The 19,425-nt window shown below is 40.7% G+C and overlaps 1 protein-coding gene across 4 annotated transcripts; it reads right to left on the bottom strand.

The window, feature by feature from the left end:
• Positions 1–1,756: 1,756 nt before the first annotated feature.
• Positions 1,757–18,892, bottom strand: TEX35 (testis expressed 35). 4 transcript variants are annotated; one of them, XM_077157108.1, is made up of 9 exons: positions 18,726–18,892; positions 17,947–17,997; positions 17,277–17,342; positions 16,300–16,356; positions 14,418–14,477; positions 3,087–3,151; positions 2,668–2,857; positions 2,350–2,478; positions 1,757–2,014 (listed from the first exon to the last, which is right to left on the bottom strand). In XM_077157108.1, exons 1-8 carry the CDS (start codon positions 18,762–18,764, stop codon positions 2,425–2,427), a joined length of 582 nt encoding a protein of 193 aa, XP_077013223.1. In that variant the 5' UTR covers positions 18,765–18,892; the 3' UTR covers positions 1,757–2,014; positions 2,350–2,424. The 4 variants fall into 4 exon arrangements, with proteins under 4 accessions (XP_077013223.1, XP_077013225.1, XP_077013224.1 ...); XM_077157110.1 differs by lacking the exon at positions 14,418–14,477; XM_077157109.1 differs by lacking the exon at positions 17,947–17,997.
• Between the last annotated feature and the right edge of the window lie 533 nt (positions 18,893–19,425).

Raw genomic sequence — 19,425 nt, 5'->3', positions numbered from 1 at the left:
GTTCCCATTCCTGACCCATTTCTCCTTTTCATCACAAGCTTGTGATTTTTGTTTATATGGCCCATATATATATTTTTTAACATTTGTTCCCCCTATTATTTATTTATTTTTAATCCATATGTTTTACTCATCTGTCCATAAGGTAGATACCAGGAACATTAGACACAAGGTTTTCACCATCACACAGTCACATTGTGAAAGCTATACCATTATACAATCATCTTCAAGAAACATGGCTACTGGAACACAGCTCTACATTTTCAGGCACTTCCCTCCAGCCTCTCCATTATACCTTAACTAAAAAGGTGATATCTATATAATGCTTAAGAATAACCTCCAGGATAACCTCTCGACTCTGTTTGGAATCTCTCAGCCATTGACACTTTATTTTGTCTCATTTCTCTCTTCCCCCTTTTGGTTGAGAAGGTTTTCTCAATCCCTTGGTGTTGAGTTCCAGCTCATTCTAGGATTTCTGTCCCACGTTCTCAGGAAGGTCCACACCCCGGGGAGTCATGAACCGTGTAAAGAGGGAGAGGGTAGTGAGTTTGCTTGTCGTGTTGGCTGAGAGAGAGAGGCCACATCTGAGCAACAAAAGAGGTTCTCTTGGGGGTGACTCTTAGGCCTAATTTTAAGGAGGCTTAGCCTGTCCTTTGTGGGGTTGTTTCATGTGAACAAATCCCAAGGTTTAGGACTTGGCCTATTGCTTTTGTTGTCCCCACTGCTTGTGAGAATATCAGGAATTCCTCACATGGGGAAGTTGAATTTTCCCCCTTTCTCACATATGTTCTATATTTTTAAGGTCCATGTTTGTCATCTCTCCTTCAAAACTATAAACTCCTCAAAGAGCAAAGCCTATATTATGTGTCATTGTTTTTAAAATCCATTGTTCATTCCTATGAAGCCATTAAGAACTTGATCTTAGTGGCTGAATTTTTTACTAGGCTGTCTAAAAGTCCAAGTGGCAAATTTAGCAAAGAGATGAAATAAGAGAGCTGGGGTGAAATTAAATAGGGGAGCCAATGAATTCCTCTTTTGTCACACTGAAACCAAACAATCTCACCCATGGCAGGACAGTTTATTGAAACTTTTTTTTCTCTGTATCTTTCTTTACTCTCATTTGAAACTAGCAGCCAGGCTTTGTCTTCCCTCAGTTGGGCATTTGGGGCAGGGCAGGGAGCAGAGCAGTCAGAGGTCACTGTTCACTCAGCTTTCATGAAAGCCTAAAGCCTCTGAAGGGGTGTGCCTTCTTGGGGGGAAGGAAGAGCCAGCCTTCTAGGAGATAAGGAGGGTGGATCCCCAGAGCCCAGGAAGGGAACCAGATTTCCACAATAGGGGAAATCTGAGTCATGCTTGGTGGCAAGACCTCAGTGGGGAGCTGTGCAGGCCAGCGCTGAGGTTGGGGGTTCCCCAGACCACCCACGATGCCCAGGCCCTGTTCACAGTGCCAAAGCCGTGAGCTAAGGATGAAGTGCTGGGTGGTGGAGGTCAGGGGGTCTCTCCTAGCACTCGTGCTGACTGATGCTTCATAGTGTCAGAGGCTTTCCCTATTTGGGATCAGTGTAAGACCTGGGACCTTTGGCTAACCAGGTGGAGTGGAGGGAGGGGCTTAGGAGGGAGGACGCGACTCTGAGGATGCCTAACGTGGAACTTCCCACTCATCCATCGGGAAGCAGGAAGAGGGGGTCTGAAATACGCTGATTTAGAAAAAACAAAGTGACTCTCCTTGCATACTTAAGTTTCAGACTGATATCCAAAATGGTGACACCTCTTTTGGCTTTTAATTTTAATTTCCTGGTGGAGGCCTGGGGCAGGGGTGGTATTTAAGAGGGCAACAAGCCCCAATTGTGCAGCTCAAGGAGTGGGGAGAAGAGGAAATGAAGCTGCTGGAAGGTTCTGTGACTACATCTGGTTGGAAGTAGGTCCTTGACTGCATGGAGTTGAAGTACAGCTAAATCAGAAGGCGGCTCCAGATGCTGAGGATGATAAAGGTGCCCGGGCCCAGTGTAGAAGTTTCCTGCCAGAGGGGAGAAAGGCAGGGTCTGAGACAAACTGGGTCAGCTGGTGGTGCACCTCCCCACCATAGGTGAAATGCATATTAAGAGCAAGTGCCTGCACTCCTGGAACTTAGCGGCAGCCCCGGGGTTTGGTCACCGACATCCTGATGCACACGGACGCACCATGTTCTCTATGACCAAGTGGATGTGGTGGGTGACGGTGGCTGCTAACAATCCTACTCCCTCTTCACAACCGCATCCTGGGGTTTGATGTTAACACATGCCTAGGCATAGCCCTTTGGGGTTAACAAGGCAGCCCAACTGAGAAAAGGCACTTAGCTAGGGACCAACCTACCTCTGATTGTAGTTGGTTTGAGGGGCACGCAACAAAAATTTCTCCCGCAGAGGATGGAAATAGCACAAAGAAACATCATTTTTCCCTTGTCCAAGATGGCCAATTTGCTGAGCCCCTCATTAGGCCATGCTACAGGAGAGAACAGAAAAACAGAGATGTGCTTTGGAGCAGGCACATCTGCGGGTGGAATCCCACATTGTTATGGCTTGGAACCCTCTCTGTGTCTGGAAGGCAAGGCTACTAAGGGGGTTTGGAGGAAGGTAAGAATGGGAACCCAGGGGTTGCACCAAAGCTGGGACAGGGCAGGGCTTCACTTACATAGCCACTCCTACACAGAAGAAAATCCAGTGAGTCCTTTTGTATTTTTTGTGGAGCCATCATCTTCCTTGGTGGAGCAGATGGTGCTCTATCAGCTCCATCCATCTTCTTGAGCCTCAGTTGTAGATGTGCGTCAGTCTTTCTCATCAGCTCGAGTTCCTCCTGCTCACTCGGTCCTCTTCTAAGTGGACTGGGAGGTCAGAGAGGGACCAGAGAGTTGGGGGTGACAGTTCCCAACATGACAAGGAAATAACTAGTAGTGATGGTGGTTGTGAAGGCCTTAACTCTAAGTCATCAAGGTGATAGAAACCAAAACAAGTCCTTGGAAAGTCAAGTGTTATTTGAACCCTGGGGGGCATTTAGCAAAGAGAAGGGAGATTCTTCAGGGAAGAGGAGGGATGGGTACGAGGTATACTTACAGCTTGTTGTTTCTCTGTACATTTATTAAGACGCCCATCTTCTCATCCATGTCCTTCTGCATTTCCTTTAAGAGAGAATTCAAAGTTAGAATTTTCCATTTAAGGGGGTTTTGAAATCCATTTCCTGAACCTCTCTCTGCAAACCACTCAGGGACCACCTCAGCACCTCACTTGCTCCTGACTCCTCACTAGACTTGGGTTAGGTGGTCATAGCTTGTACCATTTCTCCATTTGCCCCCTTCCTATTCCATGATGAAGACTGAAGCTCTTGTCCAATGTCATTGGGTGAGTCTGACCAGGGACTCTTTTACCTGATCTCATACTTCAGATGAAACTAGCCTCTGCCTTGGTTCAATGCCTTTAACATGATGGAACCAAGAAAACAAATCTTCTGACCCAGAGGCTTTTTTTTTTTAACCTTTTTACTGTAGCAACATATATACAACTCAAATTTTTTCATTTTTACCAGTTTATTCAGGAGTACAATTCAATGATTCTAATTACATTTACAATATTGTCTACCATCACCAACATCCATTACCCCAACTTTTGCATCACCTCAAACAGAACTCTGCACCCATTAAGCCATAATTACTCCTTCCCCGCACACTGCGCCCCCCTTTAACCCCTAATAATCTGTAATCTATATTTATCTCTATGAATTTGCCTATTCTAGCTATTTCATATAGGGCAGATCATGCAATATGTCTTTTTACATCTAACCTATTTCACTCAAGATGATGTCTTCAAAGTTCATCCATGTTGTCTCATGAATAAGAACTTCATTCCTTTTTACAGCTGAATACTATTCCATTGAATGCACATACCACATTTTTTTTTATCCATTCATCTGTTGATGGACACTTTAACCTAGAAATATTTTGACTCCAGTGTTTTGGCCATACATCCAACATCTTATATATCTGTATTTGCTCTATTTTTTACCCATTCCAGGCAGAAATGGTCAGTGTAAAATAAAATGGACAGAAGCTTAAATGGCCCATAACATTTATTATTGCCTAAGAACTGACAGAAGAATAAAATCTTCTTGGCAAAGTTTAGATCTATAAAATTTGACCTGGGAAAATTGGACTTGATAGAAATAGTAAAAAAAAAAAAAAATCTAAAAGGGTAGAAGCTATGATTGATAATATTTGTTAAGGAGAAAAGCAGTCTTGGGTTGATCATCATAAAATATAAAAGAGGTTACGATGGCAACTCAGTATTAGCATTCTCGCCTGTCATGCCAGAGACCCAGGTTTGGTTCCCAGGGCCTGCTCTTCCCCCGCCCCCCAAATTATACATACATACATATATATATATATATATATATATATATATGAAAAAATACATACATACATATATATATAAATGAAAAATAACTTCTGTGAAAGTAGTTTCAATCAAAAGTGAAACATTTGGAACAAACTTGATAATCTGTAGAAAATTGAGCAAGGAATTATAGGCTCTGGGTGGAGATGATTTCAGGAAACGTTTTCTTAAAAAGCATTTTAAATATTAGTATAAGTCTTGAATAAAATATTTGTATACATAAACCGAGCAAAAATATCCTTGAAGTAAAAAATGTCCCCTTGGGTTGAAAAGTCATAGTGAAAATGTTACAAGTCTTACCATCAATTCAAAGTCATCATGACCCATTGATCTCATTACATCCCCTTCTAAATTAGCTGTTTTCCAATTACCCTTATCATCGTCACTACTTTTTAAAAAAATTTTTTATTATGAAATATAACATATATACAAAAAAGCAATATGTTCAAAGTACATTTTAATACGTAGGTATAGAAAAGATTTCAGAGTTTGGTATGGGTTACTGGTCCACAATTTTAAGTTTTTCCTTCTAGCTGCTCCAAGACACCGGAGACCACCAGACCTGTATATGTTTAAAAAAAAAAAAATGAACTCAACCCTCAACCTCTACCATACACTTTATATAAAAATGGACCAAAGACTTAAATATAAAAGATTAAACTATAACATTTCTAAAAGAAAACATAGAAGAAAATCTGTCTGACTTGGGGTTAGGCTAACTGTTCATAGATAAGATCCCAAAAACATGATTCATAAAAGAAAATTTGCAAAGTGGACTTTATCAAAATAAAAAGTATTTATTATATTAAAGGACTTACTCTGAAATTTTGAGTTCAAATCCAAATTTGGCCATTAATTAGTTGGTGACTTTGGTATTCCCTTTTTTTTTTTTTTCAAACCTTTGCTTTATCATCTCAAAAACTGAAAATCTCTTTGAAGACAAAATGAGAGAGTGTTTCCAACCCTAGTTTCGGATGTTTAACACGATAGTGGAATAAAAAAGAGTTCTGCGGTCAAATTAATGTGAGGAATACTGTACTAAGTCCAATTAAATAGGTTTTTTTTGCGCAGGACTTTTCAGAAACTTTAAGGTGCTGATGAGCTCTGTGAATTACCAAGGAGACACTATTTGTATCCCAGTGTTCCCTAAACTCACTTAGCATCCAGTACCTCTCATTTTTTAAATTTTTTTCTTCAAGAAGCAACCCATTGGACAGGAGTTACTCAGAATACATTTTGGGAAACGATGCTTTAACTTCTAAAGTACAATTCAAATATAACATGGTTTGTTTGTTTTTTAATTCAGACATAACATTGTAGAGTACTTTTAGGCAAAATTTTTACTATTTGTGTTTCAGAGATTTTTCCTATCAACCTTAAATAAAACATTAAAGAAGAAAGATTCAAAAAAAAAAAAAACACTGGAGGCTACTAAAAGAAATATCAATATAATGATTCAGCAGCCATACCCATTTGTAGAATCCTATCTTCTCTGTTATAACTTTTCCTTCTCCTGTGATATTTTTCCTAATCTTTAGGGGTATTTGGGCTCTGCTCTTTCTAACTTGGGAAGAGCTGTTGACAATATGGGGTAGTGGGAAGGAACCAGTTGCTATTCTTGGAGAACCCGGCCCCTCAGGTTTCAGGCCTTATCTGGCCTATGAACCCATCTGGAGGTTGTGTCACTACTTCTTTTAATCCCCCAGATTAAAACTTTAGTGTCATTGTAGACATTTGCCTTTCCTTCATTTTTTATTTCGAATCAGTCACCAAGAACAGTTATCTTCCCTTTGATGGATCTTTCAGATTTCTCCTTTGTCTTCTATTCCTACACTCAGGTAGTCCTGCTTTTTCACCTTACGCCAGGATGCAGCCTCCTGTCTGGTGTTCTTGCTGCTAGACAGTCCCCACGTGCTCCCCGAAGCCCCACCCTGCCCGCCCTGCAAACAGCTGCCAGCCTACGCTTTCTGAAGTGCTCTCAGCATGTTCGTTGATTGAGAATCTCCAGAGGCTTCTCAATTCTTACAGAACCAAGTCCCAACTTGTCTGCCTATCTTTCAAGAAACTTCATTATTCACAGCCTTTGTGACCAATTAATCTTATTTCTCATGGTTTCCCCAAATGACCCCACCTTTCTGATTGTGATACGGGCCGCGTGCATCCTGTGTCCGTGCCGTGCTCAAGCTGTTCCTGGGCCTGACATAGCTTCTCTTGTGCCCTTAGATACTCAGATGTAGCAGTTAGCAAAACAAAACACTCGTTGTGCTTTATTTTTTAATATAGAAATAATACATATTCACTGTAGAAAATTTGGAAAATACAGAGGAATATAAAAAGATGCTCTCACCATCCAGAAATAACCAGTATGAACCATTTTGGTATATTTCTTACCAGTCTTTTTTCAGTATATTTACTTATTTTTTCATCTAATTGAGATGAGCCTGACTTATTACTTGTATCTTGCTTTAAACTTTTCATTATAAGTATTCTTTCTAAATACTGTCTTTAGTAGTTCCAAATTTTCATTATATGGATATAATATAATTTATTTAGCTACTTCTTTACCGTTGAAAATTGTGATAGTTCCCAATTTTTTGCTAATATAAATAATCCTGTGATGAACATCTTTTCATATATACCCAGGTTGATACTTAATTACTCTCTTACGTTAGATTCTGAGAAGTGAAAGTGGTAAATCAAGGGTTTGAATAGTTTTTATACCTATGGTCTAATTGTGTTCGGTTTTGTATAAATTTATCATAATTTAAAATTGCTTACTTTACTGCAATAATTATCTAATAATTATTTTCCTGTTCACTTATTTGATTAGTTTTATATTGCTTTTTATGGCATTTTTTTCATTAGAGAAGTTGTGGGTTTACAGAAAAATACATAAAATACACGGTTCCCAAATATCATACCACCCTATTAGTAATGCCTTTATAATTGTGCTATTAACTCTAGTCCATGCATTACCTTGGGGTTCACTGTTTGTGCTTTACAGTCCTATGGTTTTAAAAAAAAAATGTGTTCTAAAAATACATACACAACTTAAAATTTCCACTTCGAATATATAATTCGGTATTAATTAAAGTCACAAGGTTGTACCATCATCACCACCACCATCCATTACCAAAACTTTTCCATTAACCCAAAGAGAAACTCTATACGTTAACTCCCCATTCTCTACCCCCAAACTGGCCCCTAGTTTCTGACTCTATGAGTTCGCGTATTCTAATTATACCATATTAACGAGATTATACAATATTTGTCCTTTGAGTCTGGCTTATTTCACTCAATATGATGTCTTCAAGGTTCATCCATATTGTCCCATGCATCAGAAATTCATTCATTTTATGGCTGAATAATATTCCATCACGTATCTACCACATTTTATTTATCCATTCATCAGTTGATGGATACTAGGGCTGCTTTTCCCTTTTGGCATTTGTGAATATTGCTGCTGCGATCATTGGTGTGCAAATATCTGTTCACGTCCTTGATTTCAGTTCTGGGTATATATCTAGAAACAGGATTGCTGGGCCATATAGTAATTCTATATACAACTTTATGATAAACCACCAAACTGTCTTCTACAGAATCTGTGCCATTTTACAGTCCCCCAGCAGTGACTGATGTTCCTAGTCTTCACATCCTCTCCAACACTTGTAATTTTTTTTTAATTGCAGTCATTCCAGTAGGTGTGAAGTGATATCTCAATGTTGCTTTGATTTGCATTTCCCTAACAGCTAGTGACATTGAGCATCTTTTCATGTGCTTTTTAGCCATTTGTATATATTCTTTGGAGAAATGTCTAGTCAAGTCTTTTGTCCATTTTTTAATTGGGTTGGTTTGGTCTTTTTATTGGTGAGTTGTAGAATTTCTTTATATGTTCTGGATAGTAAACCCTTATCAGATATGTGGCTTCCAAATATGTTATCCCATTGAATAGGTTGTCTCTTCACTTTTGTGACAAAGTCCTTTGGTGCAAAAAAGTTTATAATTTTGAGGAAGTCCCATTTATCTATTTTTTCTTTCATTGTTCGTGCTTTGGGTGTAAAGTCTAAGAAACAATTGGTCCTGAAGATGTTTCTCTATATTTTCTTCCAGGCATTTTATAGTCATAGCTCTTATATTTAGGTCTTTTCTCCATTAGGAATTAATTTTTGTATACAGTGTGAGATAGGGGTCCTCTTTCATTCTTTTTCCATATGGATAGCCAGTTCTTCCAGCACCATATATGTACAATACTCTTCTCTCCCAGTTTAGTGGTCTTGGCAGTCTTTTAAAAAATCAATTGCCTGTAGGTGTGAGGGTCTATTTCTGAATTCTCAATTTGATTCCATCAGTCAATGTATCTATCCTTGTACTAGTACCATGCTGTTTTGACCACTGTAGCTTTTGATGATGCTTTAAAGTCAGGAAGTGTGAGTCCTCCCATTTCATTCTTCTTTTTCAAGATGATTTTTGCTATTCAGGGCCCCTTGCCCTTCCAAATAAATTTGATAATTGGCTTTTCTATTTCTGTAAAGTAGGCTGTTGGAATTTTGATTGAGATTATATTGAATCTGTAAGTTATTTGGGGGTAGAAGTGACATCTTCATGATATTTCGTCTTCCCATCCATGAACTGGAATGCCCTTCCATTTATTTAGGTCTTCTTTGATTTCTTTTAGCAATGTCTCCTAGTTTTCTGTGCATAAGCGCTTTACATCTTTGGTTAGATTCATTCCTAGATATTTGTGTATAGAAATACTACCGATTTTTGTGTGTTTATCTTGTACCCTGCCACTTTACTGAATTTGTGTATTGGTTCTAGTAGCTTTGTTGTGCATTTTTCAGGCATTGATGTATATATAACATCATGTCATCTACAAATAGGAAAAATTTCCTCCTTTCCAATTTAGCTAACTTTTATTCCTTTCTCTTGCGTAATTGCTCAGCTAGAACTCTCAGTACAATGTTGAATAGTGACAGTGGGCATTCTTGTCTTGTTCCAGATTTTAGAGGGAGAGCTTTCAGTCTTTCACTATTGAGTATGATGTTAGCAGTAGGTTTTTCACATGTATCTTTTATCATGTTAAGGAAGTTTTTCTATTCCTGATTTTCTAAGTGTTTAATCAAGAAGGCTTGCTGGGACGGGCCACGGTGGCCCAGCAGGCAAGAGCGCTTGTCTGCCATGCCCGAGGACCTGGGTTCAATTCCTGGTGCCTGCCTATGTTAAAAAAAAAAAAAAGAAGGATTGCTGCATTTTGTCAAATGCCTTTTTCTGCATCAACTGAGATCAAGTAGTTTTTTTCCTTCAACTCTTAATGTGGTATATTACACTGATTTTCATATGTTGAACCACACTTGAATGCCTCAGATAAATTCCACTTGATTGTGGTGTATATTTCTTGTAATGTGCTCTTGGATTCGAATTTGCTAGTATCTTGTTGAGGATTTTTGCATCTATGTCCATAAGAACTATTGGTCTGTAATTTTCTTTTCTTATGTTATCTTTATCTGGCTTTGGTATGAGGGTGATATTGGCCTCAGAATAAATTAGAATTTAAAGTGTCTTGTAAGTAGCATATAGTTGGGCATGCTTTTTTAAATCTACTCTCTGCCTTTTGACTGGAGAGCATAATCCTGTACATTTAAAGTAACTATTAATAATGAAGGATATTTTTCTGCCATTTTGCTATTTTGTCTTTGACATAGCTTTTGACCCTCAATTCTTCTAAGGCCTATTTTCATATTTATTTGATTTTTCATATTATTTCATTATGAGTCCCTTTTCATTTCTTTCTGAATATATTTTTCAGATATTTTCTTTGAGGTTATCATGGGGTTAGAAGTTAGCATCCTATATCTATAACAATCATATTTGATTTGATATCAACTAACCTTCAATAACATACACCGTTCCTTTACCCCTTGGCCACCACAACTTTTTTTGTATTTGCTACACATTATATCATTGTACATTGTGTGTCCAAAATCATAGATTTATCATTACTTTTTTTTTTTTTTTTTGCATGCGCAGGTACTGGGAATTGAACCCAGGTGTCCTGCATGGCAGGTGAGAACTCTGCCTGCTGAGCCACCATTGGCTGCCCTATCATTACTTTTTATCTATTTGTATTTTAGCACTTATAGGAAATAATAATGAGAGTTACATACCAAAGAATGCAATACAATATTACAGGCATTTATGATTATGCAATGGTTCCCTTTACCAGAGATCTTTATTTCTTTATGCCACTTTGATCCATTCTAGTGTCCCTTCCTTCCAGACTGAGGAACTCCTTTTAGCATTGCCCGTAGAGAAAACCTAGAGGTAAATTCTCCGAGCTTTTGTTTATCTGGACTGTCTTAATTTCCCCATCATTTTTGAAAGAAAGTCTTACCAGACACAACATTTTTGGTGGCAATTGTTTCCTTTTAGCACTTTAAATATTTCAGAAAACTGCCTTCTTGCCTCCATGGTTTCTGATGAGAAATTGGTACTTTATCTTGCTTTTGTCTTGCAGCTTTCAGAATTCTCTTCTTGTCCTTGGTATTGGGCAGCTTGATTACTATATGTCTGGGCATGCTCCTCTTTGTGTTTACCCTGTTCGGGTTCATCGGGCATCTTGAATGTGCATATTCATGTTTTTCATTAAATGTGGGAAGTTTCTGCTCTTCTCTTTCTTCTCCCTCTGGCATCCCCGTAATGCACTTTTTGGTACACTTGATGGTGTCCCATAGGTTTCTTAGTCTCTGTTTACTCTTTTTCATTCTTTTTGCTTTCTGCTCCTCAGCCTGAATTCTTTTAATTGTTGTGTCTTCACGGTCACTGATTCTTTTTTCTGCCATCTCTCATCTGTTGTTGAAACTGTCTAGGGAATTTTTCATTTCACTTATGTTCATCAACTCCAGGATTTCTGTTTGGTTTCTGCTGAGAATCTCAAAGAGATTCCCATATTGTTTGTTCATTCATTGTTATTCTCATATCCTTTAATTCTTTCCCTGTGTTCTCCTTTATCTCCCTGAGGATATTGAACATTTTTTTTTTAAGTCTCTGTTCAGTAAAGCCTTGTTCCTTTGGATGGACCATCATTTCCTGTTTCTTTGTCCTGTAATCTTTGTTGTACACTGTACATTTTAATATTTTAAAGTGTGAACTCTGGGATTTAGTCCCAAAGCTGTTTCTTAAATCCACATCCTGCAAGTGATATGAGAGAGATTTTCTTGAATGTCAAGAGGTAAAACAGACATACTAAAGCAAAAAACAATTATCACAATGTGTGCAAATAGCTCTGCTTTGGCTTCTTCTTCTATCAAGAAGATCAACTAGCGGCAAACAGTGCTGTATCCTCTCTGTTTTAGCTGAGCCTGCCTGGAGCCAGGGGACCTGCTTCTTTGCCTGGACTTGTGCTTGTCCTTGGCTTCAGGAATTCCCCTGTTTACAGTTTACAGGAGTTCAGATACACACCTCACCTATTCCCTTTGAACTATACTTCCACCCCCTCTTGGGTGCTCTCCTGTATGACATAATGCAGGTAGTCCTGTGTCCCAGGCCACTTCAACTTAATTGTTTCTCACACGGTCCCAGCTGTCTACAAACCAATTCTCTCTTCTCAAGACGAACTCTAGAAGGGTGAGCCTGAGACAATTTCCCCAGCTCATTCCCTCAGACTACATCCCATAGATGGGCGCTGATATACCTGCACCCCAGGATGTGCGCAGAGGACATTCTGCTCCTTCTGGAACAGGGCCAGGGACCTGCAACGGCAGCACAAGGTAGCTGCACCCTAACTGGGAGAGGGGTCAGCAAGGGCACTGGAAGCCTTTGAAGCTGCATTTTCTTGGTTCAGGACTTCCCAATTAAGCAACCCTTTAATTACTTAAGCCATCTATAGTTTGTTTGTTTGTTGTTTTTTATGCTGTATGGCGGGGTCACATCTCATTCTTTTTCCATGTGAGTATCCCCTTACTGCAGCACCATTTGTTGGGTTTTTTTGTTTGGTTGGTTTTTATTTGTTTTGCTTGTCTGTTTGTTTGGGAAGTGCATGGGCCAGGAATCGAACCCGGGTCTCCCACATGGCAGACGAGAATTCCACCACTGAACTACCCCTGCACCCCTATTTTCTGTACTTTTTTGAGGAAAGGTACTCTAGGTACTGCCTTTAAGGTTCCTCTGCCTCCTTTGCCTGAGGGTGTTGGAACAATGCCTCCTTCAAAGCAGGCTCTCAGTGTTCTGAAGTGGCTCCGACCAGCCACACCCCCCAGAGTTTGGGAGACCATGTTTTTATGTCTCCCTCTGGCACCAGCAAACTGTACCAGGAGCCTGCATGAGGCTGGGGTATATGGCAGGGAGGGTGGAACTCACTGTATTTGCTGTCATTTACCAGTCTCTTCCACCCACTCCTCCTGAATACTGCTCAGGGTTCCCCTGGACTATGGAGTTAACAAAATAGTTGATTCAGACCATTCCTGCCAGTTCAGTAGCTGTTTTGGTGGAGGGACTGGTTCCTGGAACATTCTACCCCACCATCTTCCCAGAAGCCTTTCTCTGTGTCTGTTGCTTTTTTATATTCTCTTCTGTAGAGTTTCTGTTCATGCCCTTTGCCCATTTTCCTGTTTGATTTTTATTGATTTGTGTGAACTTTGTATATTACAGGTAAAAACTTATTGTTGATCAAATTTGTGGATAACTGTTTCCCCAATGTGGTTTTTGCTTTTTCATTCTGTACATGATGATTTTGTCATAATCTTAAAATTTTTATATATTAAATCTATCAATATTTCCTTTGTAATTTCTTCCATTGTTTTTATGGGTAGAACGTTCAGTTAAATATTTACTTACAAATTTTTCTTACTTTTTTATTATTTTAATTTACTGTATCTATAGACTTTTTTCAATTTACAATGTTAACAAACTAAATTTTTTCCTCATAGAATCAAGCAATGTGCTTAATATTAGTTATCACATAATCTTTTCATTCTCTCTGCCATACAAAATCACCTTTATATTTAACATTTTGAGTATAATTGGGATCACCTGGGGATCTTTAAAAACTACTGGAGCCTCTATCTCATCCCAAGAGGTTCTGATTTAATTGTCCTGGGTGGAGCCTGGATGGAAGGGAGTTGTCAGAGCTTCTGGGGTGACTGTAATGTGCAGCCAAGGTTAACAGCTATTGCTAAAGTGTTTAGACCTGATTCTCATTCACTAGTGGGAATCAGAATCACATATGTAGTTTTAAGCAACTCTGCCTCACCCTGACGATTTTTATTCAGTTTATCTGGTGTGGGACCTGGATATGTGGAGTTTTAAAAGCCCCACAGGTAATCCTTAGTGCATCCTTGGTAGAGACCTGCTATTACAGGATTATCTATTCTATTTCATTTATTCGTCTGGTTTTCCTTGGACTATATTAACCCGATTTGATTATTTTGGCTTTGTCATGAATTTTAGTATCTGCTAAGTCCAATCCCCCTTAAAACTCCTTCAAACATTTGTAGGTATCTACTTTTGTGTGCTATACTTCTACATCAATGGTATTCAAACTTTAACCTGGGAAAATGGCAAAAATACAAGGGCCCAATCCCCATCCGATCTGAACATGTACCTAAGCTCTGTGTTATTAGAACCTCAGGTGATTCTAAAAGAAACCAAAGTTTGAGAACCTCTATTCAAGAATCTAGATGATCCTCCTAGAAATTTCTTGAGTTAAAAAAATAATCTTTTTGGGCTTTTCGTTAGATTTGCATTAAGCCTCTAACACAGTCTTCAAGGTTCAAATTAATACTTACTTTCTCTACAGAGACTTTTCTGGGTCTTCCAGCCCCATTCTCTCTCACTTTTCTAAACACCTAATTAACTGACAGCAAATTATCATTTACTCCTTCTTCCTTGCAATGGAATTTGGGTCTCCTATGATTGTAAGCGCCTGTAGCACAGGGTCTGGTCTGTCCTCCATACTTCCTCCCTATGGCACTGGCCCATGGGAGGCACTTGGTAAATGCTTACCTTCATAATTTCCACGAAGTCCTTGAGTTTATCAAAATCCTTGTCCATTATATCCTTTATCTAAAAGAGGAGAAAGGCTTGACTTGACAAGGCACAGAGAAAATTATTGAAGGCAGTTATGGGGTCTTTTTTGTGGTTGTAAGCAAAGGGCAGCCACTGCTACTCTGGAATGAGCTGGATAAAGTTCAAAGAATGGACTAATATCCTATTAAAGTTACTTTCCTCCCAAGGATTCTCTGAAGGGATCAGGGTTCATGTATCATCAAGTCACTTACTTACTCCACCAGCCTGAGAAATGCCCATTGTAAGGCTTAACTATGTCGAACTCTGACCACAGCTGAGCTCTTTCTTGATTGTTTCCCTTTTTTTTTTTAAAGTGTGCTTTACAGTGGGGACAACCACAGCAATAGGCTGAGCCCCCAATATTGGGGTTTGTTCATATGAAACTTAACCCCACAAAGGATAGGTTAAGCCTACTTAAGATTAGGCCTAAGAGTCACCCTCAAGAGAACCTCTTTTGTTGCTAGATGTGGCCTCTCTCTCTCAACCAACACAACAGCAAACTCACTGCCCTCCCCTTCTCTACGTGGGACATGACTCCCAGGGGTGTGGACCTTCCTGGCAATGTGGGACAGAAATCCTAGAATGAGCTGGAACTCAGCACCAAGGAATTGAGAAAACCTTCTCGACCAAAAGGGGGAACAGCGAAATGAGACAAAATAAAGTGTCGGTGGCTGAGACATTCCAAACAGAGTCGAGAGAGGTTATTCTGGAGGTTATTCTTATGGATTAAATAGATACCACCTTTTTAGTTAAGGTGTAATGGAGAGGCTGGAGGGAAGTGCCTGAAAATGTAGAGCTGCGTTCCAGTAGACATGTTTCTTGAAGATGATCGTACAATAATATAGCTTTCGCAATGTGATTGTGTGATTGTGAAAACCTTGTAACTGATGCTTCTTTTATCTATCTTATGGACAGATGAGTAAAATATAAGGATTAAAATTAAATAAATAATAGGGGGAACAAATGTTAAAATAAATTTAGTAGATTGAAATGCTATTGATGAATGAAAGGGAGGGGTAAGGGGTATGGTATATAGGAATTATTTTCTGTTTCCTTTTTATTTCTTTTTCTGAATTGATGCACATGTTTTAAGAAATGATCATGATGAATATACAACTATGTGGGAAAAAAAAGAATGCAGTATGATTTAAAGAGAAGGAGGAGTATAACAGGGAAGATAGGGTTTAACAAATGAGTGTGACTGCTGAATCATTATATTGATATTTCTGTTGGTCTCCAGTGTCTTGGAGCAGCTAGAAGAAAAAAAAAAAAATGAAAAACTGTGGAACTATAACCCATACCAAATTTTAAAATCTGTTCTATAACTACTTGCTAAATGTACTTGGAAATTCATTGCTTTTTTGTATATATGTTGTATTTCACAATAAAAAAAAGTTAAAAAGAGAATGCAGCATGATAGATACTTAAATCAGAAAGGAGGGAAAGAGCTTGAAAAAAAAAAACATGCTGTAGGTAGACCCATCATAGAAAGTACAGGAGAGTTCTAGCTCCACAGCTCTCCCAGGAGGGGTGAGTGAAAAAGGAGGATAGAATTGGTCTTTTATTGCCCTCAAATGCCAGATCAGCCCCTCACAATCAGCTATCAATAAGATGACATCATCCCAACCTTATCAATGAGCTGCCTTAGAGAATCTCCCCCCAAATCAGGTTTAAGCATCAAACAAGTAATGAGTGCCTGAAGCCACCCAACATTTAAGCACCCTAGGGGAATGGGGCTGAGTTGGTTTGATTGCTTTTTCCATGTAGCTCATTTTTCGGACCCTTTATCTCCATGTTATGCAAAGTCTCATCCCGTTACCTGTTTTATCTCCTCCATTTTTTCCTTGAGCTCTTCCCTCACCTCCTTGAGTTCATTCTGAGGAAATAAATGGGGAAGAGAAGAAGTAAAAAAATGTCTTGGATGAAAAGGAAACTGTCAAAAGGAGAGAAGGGAAGATTCTGGGGCATTGCCAAAAGACACAGAGAGAGGTACTTCCCGTTAGGGAAGAAAAGATGCTGTTAAGAAAATTGGATAATGGGACAGAGAGATGTCACGTGCCTCCAGATATGAGGCACTAAAAAGGACACGCCATCACTTTTGATGAAAATGTATAACTTGGGTCCAGTTATTTAGCATCAGATAAACCCGAATTAAGGGTCATTCCACAAAATAAATAATCTGTTGTCCTCAAAAATGTCAATGTCATGAAGGCAACGGTTGAAGGACCATTCTAGATGAAAAATTAAAGAGATGCAGCAACTTAGATGCACCATGTGATCCTGGATTGGCTCTTGAACCAGAAAAGTATTTTTTTTCTTTTGTTATAGAAGACTTTAGTGGACCAATTAGTGAAATTAGAATTAGGGCTACAGATTAGTACTATATCTATGTTAATTTCCTGATTTTGATGATTTTATTGTGGGATATTGTTTTTAGGAAATATACAGTGAAGATTTACAGATAACGAGGCCACTTATTCTCAGTCAGTCAGGACATATCTGTGTGTATGAGAGAGAGGGTTATTCCCATGATAAAATGCCCACATTTGGAGAAACTGGATGATGTTTATGTTAGAATTCACTGTACCATTTTTTCAATTTTTCTGTCTGAAATTATTTCAAAATAAAAAGTTAAAAAAGAAAAGAAAGGAAAGGATCTGAGGGGATGAAATTGCAGGGCTTATGGCGTAACTGTAAATGCCGGCAGGTTTCTCTGCCATATAAGTCTGGTTTAGTTGCCCCATCTGCTCTTCACTGTTCTGGTCCAGCCCCCATCACCTGGGCTCACTCACTCACCTTTAACTCTTGTGTCCCTTCTGTTTTGAGAAATGGCCCTTGTTTAACTTCTTTGTAACCACATGTCTATTGATCAAAACCAGAAACACAGAATATTAGAAATTGCAGGGTGAGCAGATGAGGCAGGAGAGATGGCCCCAAGTTTCTCTTCCTCCCTTAGGACCAGGGAAGAGAGAGCAGGGCTGGTGGCCACACCTGCTCACAACTAGCCTGGATCTTTTCTCTCCCACTTTGAGCTCACTTCTTTCTACTCTCCTCCTGGCCCACAGGCTCAGCTTTTTCTGTCCCTGGAACAGAAAACGCATTCCCACCTGGGGGCCTCTGTGCTCGCTGCTCCCTCTACCCAGAATGCACTTCATCTCCTCTTTGCATGCAGCAAATGTCCTTCAGCTCTCAGCTCAGATGAACACCTTCCCTGACCACCCAGTCATGCCTCCCTGTTTTAATTTCCTGACACATCACGCTGTGAAAGTTTTCCTTGTTCATGCATGTACCTGAACCCTCCTAATGTGGAGTCTATGAGAACAGAGTCCAGTTCTTTCATTTTATCCCCTAGTCCCTGGGACAGGTTCTGACCACCAGGAACAATGAATACCTTGGCTCCAAGCCACCTTCCTACTGACCCCCTGCCAGGCCTGGCTGCCTGTGGAGCCTCAGGGAATCTCCTTACTTTGTTCAGCTCTGCTTTCATTTCCATGCAAAATGCCTTGTGGTTCTTGCTCTTCAAAGAGAAGCTGACCTTCAGCCTGTCGGTCCCCAGGTTTGGGAGAGGGCTTGGGGGCCACAGAGCAACACCCAGCCCTTGCATGAGGACCTCCCACTCCAGCTGCACGCGCCCAGCTGGGCTGCAACTCAGGCCCACAGTCTCCTCAGCGCCCTGACCTGATGCACGACAACCCAAATCTCACCCTGTGATACTCTTGTTATGAGTACATACCTGCCCGTTCTGTGGGGAGTCCCGTTCCCACTGGAGGGGACCGGGCAGAGAGAGCGCTTTAAGATCATTTTAAGGAAGCCGCCTAAGAATGTTTCTGGCATACAGATTTTGGGGATGGACAGACCTGGGCTCTAATCTCAGCTGCCCTCTCTCCTAGCCTTGTCAACTTGGGCAAGCTATTTAGTCTTCATTTCCTCATCTGTAAAATGGGGGTGACACTTATAGTTACCCGATTGGGTTACTGTGAGCCTTAGACACGCCTGTCAGGTGCTGACTGGCACAGGCTCGGCACGAGGACCTGGGGCCATCTGAGGACTCTGGGGATATTACGGCTCCTTGTTCTCACCCCAAAGCCAGGGATTAATCCCATCCCCATTCCAGCCAGAGAAGACGTGCTTAGAACAGAGAGGGCAAAAGGCAGGGATGCATGGGAACATTCTCAGTCTCCAGCCCCAACCCCTTCTCCATTCAGCGGGAACTCAGAGAGTCCCCCCACCCCCCACCATTGTTACCAGGTCTGTTTTCTTCGGTTCTGCCCCCTTGGCCGACATGATGGAGGAGGCTCACAGAGTACTTTGACTTCCCAACCTCCCCGCGACAGCCCCCGTGACCGGGCCACGATCCCATGCAAAGTACAGGTCAGGCAGGGCAGGATGGCCGCGCCTTTGTGTGCTGACAGCTGAGGTCACAATGCCCAGCTCCCACTTGCTGGCCGGGGAAGGGGGAGGGGGCGCCCCGCCCCTTTGGGCACAAGGCACAGCTCATGAGAAGTAAGAATTTCCGGCTACCCGGATTTCCTTCCTCAACGGGCTAAACTGTTGGTGAGAAGGCTGTGTCTGCCATTCCCAGCTGGCCTCTTCTCGGACCCCACCCGTGATGGCCTCCCCTGTGCTCTCCTGCCATGGACAGACTCTCCCTGGGCCTGCAGCTGCCTTGGGTGGGATGGCCTGGGTCTCTCTGGGTGCGTGGACTGCCCCCGCCTGGCCTGCGCTGGGGAGGGAGCCACATCTCGGTGGGATAATTCCTAATGCGCCTGGCCCCATGGACGTCCTCTCTGCCTTCACTGCCCCCGTGTCTTCTGATGGTTCTTTCACCCTGGAAATGGCCAGGGCTAGAAGCAACGGGCTGGCAGTGTTACAGGTGAAAAGTCTCGGAAGGAAGGGGCTTGGGGAAAGGAATACCCAAGAAAAGGTTGGTCTGCCGGTAGCTGTA

This window comes from Tamandua tetradactyla, chromosome 4 (genome assembly GCF_023851605.1).
Source record: "Tamandua tetradactyla isolate mTamTet1 chromosome 4, mTamTet1.pri, whole genome shotgun sequence".
Taxonomy (NCBI): domain Eukaryota; kingdom Metazoa; phylum Chordata; class Mammalia; order Pilosa; family Myrmecophagidae; genus Tamandua; species Tamandua tetradactyla.
The sequence above is the reverse complement of the archived record's forward strand: the minus strand, read 5'-3'. Positions and strand labels throughout refer to the sequence as shown.